Below are 4,691 nucleotides of genomic sequence, written 5' to 3' on the forward strand. Positions count from 1 at the left end.
ATGCCACCACACACAGCTAATTTTTGTATTTTTAGTAGAGATGGAGTTATACCATGTTGGCCAGGATGGTCTCAATCTCTTGACCTCGGGATCTGCCCGCCTTGCCCTCCCAAAGTGCTGGGATTACAGACATGAGCCACCGCGTCCCACCTATAATTTGTTTTTTCTTGAGGGTTGTTTTTGTTTTGAGACAGAATCTTGCTCTGTTACCCAGCAGGCTGAAGTGCAGTGGTGCCATCATAGCTTATTATCATCTTGAACTCCTAAGCCCAAGATATCCTCCCAAGTAGCTAGGATTGCAAAGCATGTACCGCCATGCCAGGCTAATTTTGGGGGGAAAAGGGGCTAGAGATGATGTCTCACTATGTCACCCAGGGTGGTCTCAAACTCCTGGCGTCAAGTGATCCTCCTGCCTTGGCCTCCCAAAATACTGGGATAACAGGCATGAACCACCCAGCACAGCCCACAGTTTGGTTTCATATGTTTCAGGGAGATAGGAGTTACAGACACAGACATAAACAAATACATGAAAGGTATACATTGGTTTGGCCCCAAAAGGCAGGATACCTTGAAGCACGGGATCAGAGGTTATAGGTGGATTCAGAGATTCTTTAATTTGCAATTGGTTAAAGGAGTAAAGTTTAGTCTAAAAATTTGGAGTCAGCAGGCGGGGCGCAGTGCCTATAATCCCAGCACTTTGGGAGGCCAAGGTGGACAGATCACAAAGTCAAGAGATTGAAACCATTCTGGCCAACATGGTGAAACCCCGTCTCTAATGAAAATACAAAAATTAGCCGGGCGTGGTGCCGTGGGCCTGTAGTCCCAGCTACTTGGGAGGCTGAGGCAGGAGAATCACTAACCTGGGAGGCCTAGGTTGCAGTAAGCGGAGATTGTGCCACTGCACTCCAGCCGGGCGACAGAGCAAGACTCTGTCTCAAAAAAAAAAGAAGAAGAAGAAAAGAAAAAAATCGGAGTCAGCAGAAAGAAATGTTTAAGATGTTTAAGACAAGGAAGTCTGTTAGCAAATACATTGGGTTGGAGTGACCTCTAAAGGTGTGTGACTTAACTGTCATGTGACATAGCCTTAAGTCCTGTTTATAATTTGGTACCTTATTTGCACAAAGAGTGCATTTTTAAACTTATGCTCTTTATTTCAACATTAATGCTGGTCAGTTGTTGTGCTTAAACACCAAAAGGGAGGGGACATAACAAGATGTGCTTCTGACCTCCCTTACTGTCACGGCTGGAAATTCAGTTTTTTTGGTTTTGTTTGTTTGGGGTTTTTGTTTTGTTTTGTTTTGTTTTTGAGACAGAGTTTCACTCTGTTGCCCAGGCTGGAGTGTGGTGGCACGATCTCGGCTCACTACAAGCTCTGCCTCCCGGGTTGCAGCGATTCTCCTGCCTCAGCCTCCCAAGTAGCTGGGACTACAGGCACGTGCCACCACGCCTGGCTAATGTTTGTATTTTTTAGTAGAAACAGGGTTTCACCATATTGGCCAGGCTGGTCTCGAACTCCTGACCTTGTGATCCACCCACCTCGGCCTCCCAAAGTGCTGGGATTACCGGCGTAAGCCACCGCACCCGGCCCAGTTTTTTTGTTTTTTGGTTTTTTTGAGACGAGTCTCACTCTGTCGCCCAGGCTGGAGTGCAGTGGTGGCGGGATCTTGGTTCACTGCAACCTCCGCCTCCCGAGTTCAGGCCGATTCTCCTGTCTCAGCCTCCTGAGTAGCCGCGATTACAGGCGCATGCCACCACACCCGGCTGATACTTGTTTTTTTAAGTAGAGACGTGGTTTCCCCATGTTGGCCAGGCTGGTCTCGAACTCCGGACCTCAGGTGATCCACCCACCTCGGCCTCCCAAAGTATTGGGATTACAGGCGTGAACCACCGCGCCCGGCCAGAACACTGACACTTCTCATAACAAATGAACGCGATTTATGTATATCTAAGCCGCGGCACATTGGACGTCGGTATCCCGGACATCAGCATCCTGGACACAGCTCCAAAACCCCAAATTCCCCCATTTTATTGATGCTAGCAGGCCAGGGAAGGGAAAACTTCCTTTGGGCTTTGAATATTAACGACTTTAGGGTTGAAATCGTGGGTTGGAGGTGAATGCCACGCCTCATTCTGATGGGTCCGAGAGCCGAAATTTCGGCTTCTAGCACTCTCCTCACCCAGCTCTCCAAACTCCTCCATCATTCCTCTTTCCAGTCCTTTGGCCCTGAGCCCTTGCTAGTTGGCTAATAATAAACCCGTCTCTTGCTCGGGATTCGCTGTGAGCTCCGGGAAGCCCGCCTCCGCTCTCCCGTGATTCGTTACTCCTGTGTTCATCCGCCACTCCGTCGACCAGATTGGGTGCTTGGCAGTCCCCGCGCCATTAGCGCGTAACGAGGTACAGCTTGCTGCGGCAGAGAAGCTAGAGGTGCAGCTCCAGCAGCAATGGCAGTAACGGCGTTGGTGGCGCGGACGTGGCTTGGCGTGTGGGGCGTGAGGACCATGCAAGCCCGAGGCTTCGGCTCTGATCAGGTACGCTGCGGCAGTGTCCGCTGCTCCAGCCCCGAGGGCGGATCCCATCTTCGCTTCCCTACTTTTATCTGTGTCCCTGTCTCTCTGCAGTCCGAGAATATCGACCGGGGCGCGGGCTCCATCCGGGAAGCCGGTGGGGCCTTCGGAAAGAGAGAGCAGGCTGAAGAGGAACGATATTTCCGGTGAGGCTCACCGGGTCCCAAGTCCAGCCCTAGATCTCCCAGGGCCTTCCAATCCTTAAACTGCCAGTCGCCCCACCCGTTCCTTGGTTCCTTGGGCGTCCCATCCCCCAACAGAACTCCCGGGCCCCAATCTGGTATACCCTAACCCTTGATGTCCCAAGTTGCCACTTATAGGGCACTCCCAGTTCCCTGCACAACAGTTTCAGGCCCCCAAACCATTTCTACCGGCGGGTCTCCAAAACATCCCACGGCTCAACTCCTCCTTTATCATTACCATCTCCCGCGTGGAGTTCTCCTCGGGTCGTGCGAAACACCCCCAGATTCTTCGCACAGTATCTAGATCCGACCGTCTTAACATTTGTCTCCCAGCCTGACTCCCTTGGCCCTCACCTACCTGTCACCCCCTCTACGCTCTCCTTCCTCCCCAGCACGCCTTAGCTTTGCAAGCCTGCATGCATTCAGGCTTCTCAGGTGTTTCTAGACCCCCGACTCCGCAAGAGTGAGGATCATGGGAGCTACTTAGGGTTGAACTACACCATCTCCTAAAGGCTTTTGCCCTACTCAGCCTAGCCTAGATCTGTAGATTGCCCTCTCCTGCTTAGGAGTACGGAGCGGGCTGGGCCTCCCTTTGCCAGCCCTGACTTATCTCTAACTGACTTCTGGCCACTCTGGAGAGCAGTGAGGAATTAATCTTGCTTTTGCTTGTGCTTCGGCCTTTCACTTCTGCCTTCTGTTGAGAATTATCACCATGACACCTGCCATACCGTATAGAGAGCCAAGGTACAGCTGTTAGAGACTATCTAATTGATCCCCTTCATTTTGTAGTTAAGGAAAACTGAGGCCTAAATGTGGCCAAACCAACATTGTAATCCATTCCCTTCTTGGTACCTAAATTGAACTGCCAAATACTGCCCATGCAGGAGACCTTTTATTGGCCTTACAGTGGGCCATTTATTTCTATAGGCAAAGAAAGCTCTAGACAGATTGGAATAGGAAATGGATATTTGCCTTTTAACCACACCCCTTTGTCCCCATTTTGTTCCTTTTTTTTTTTTTTTTTTTGTTTTTTCCCTAAAGGGGAGTCAAGTTCCCTGGGTTGTTCCCCTCATAAGGTATTAGGGACTTGTGTCACATCTCTCTGGAGTTTTCTATTTTAAAGAGGAGTCTGAAAGCAATAAGATCTTAATGATGGAATTTAAGCCACTAGCACCAGTGAAATCATTTGGTCTTCTTAAGATGGCTACCCCTCAATTTAAGATGGGGTATTCTTTCACTAGTTGAGGAGTAGAAGAGGATGACCAGCCAGACTCCCATGGAACTGGGACTCCTATTCCTTGCTTAGACATTACGGGTTATACTTAGAGATCTCTTTGGGTGAAGGATTGAAATTAAACCCTGAACCACCGTGTCCTTGTAGAACACAGAGTAGAGAACAACTGGCAGCTTTGAAAAAACACCATGAAGAAGAAATCGTGCATCATAAGAAGGAGATTGAGCGTCTGCAGAAAGAAATTGAGCGGCATAAACAGAAGATCAAAACGCTAAAGCATGATGATTAAGTGCACACAGTTCCCCCATAGAATGGCACATGTCACTGCCCACTTCTGTGTAGATGTGGTTCTGGCTTAATTAATATTTGTCTGTGTGCTACCAACAGATTATAATAAATTGTCATCAGTGAACTGTGTTTGATGCCTTCTATCTGGAAGAGATAGACGGAAAGACACTAATGGACTGCTGAAATGGATTAGAGGGGTCCCTGCATCCAGGAGCCCACAGAAACACACAGTGTGATAAGTGCTATGAAACAACACGAGTTGGGGGGATAGGTGTGACACAGACAAGGTACCCCTCCCAGTCTAATTAGAAGTGTTCAGAGAAAGCGTCTTGAAGGATAAATCCCAATCTAAAGCATAAAGATCAGGAGGAGCCTGGAGATCCGAAGGAGTCATTGCTTCAAAAGATACAATTGGGCCAGGC

The 4,691-nt window shown here is 49.1% G+C and overlaps 1 protein-coding gene across 1 annotated transcript; it reads left to right on the forward strand.

Annotated features, from left to right (window-relative positions):
• The first annotated feature begins 2,326 nt into the window (after nucleotides 1-2,326).
• On the forward strand, nucleotides 2,327-4,393 carry ATP5IF1 (ATP synthase inhibitory factor subunit 1). The gene is made up of 3 exons (XM_010380352.2): nucleotides 2,327-2,529; nucleotides 2,620-2,711; nucleotides 4,129-4,393. Exons 1-3 carry the CDS (start codon nucleotides 2,443-2,445, stop codon nucleotides 4,268-4,270), a joined length of 321 nt encoding a protein of 106 aa, XP_010378654.1. The 5' UTR covers nucleotides 2,327-2,442; the 3' UTR covers nucleotides 4,271-4,393.
• The last annotated feature ends 298 nt before the right edge of the window (nucleotides 4,394-4,691 follow it).

This window comes from Rhinopithecus roxellana, chromosome 12 (genome assembly GCF_007565055.1).
Source record: "Rhinopithecus roxellana isolate Shanxi Qingling chromosome 12, ASM756505v1, whole genome shotgun sequence".
NCBI classification, from domain to species: domain Eukaryota; kingdom Metazoa; phylum Chordata; class Mammalia; order Primates; family Cercopithecidae; genus Rhinopithecus; species Rhinopithecus roxellana.

Excerpts from the sequence above, each read along its gene's own strand:
- ATP5IF1 (XM_010380352.2), top strand. The coding sequence starts at position 2,443 with ATGGCAGTAACGGCGTTGGTGGCGCGGACGTGGCTTGGCGTGTGGGGC. Across the intron at positions 2,530-2,619 it reads GAGGCTTCGGCTCTGATCAG|TCCGAGAATATCGACCGGGG; the intron begins GTACGCTGCGGC and ends GTCTCTCTGCAG. Across the intron at positions 2,712-4,128 it reads GAAGAGGAACGATATTTCCG|AACACAGAGTAGAGAACAAC; the intron begins GTGAGGCTCACC and ends GTGTCCTTGTAG.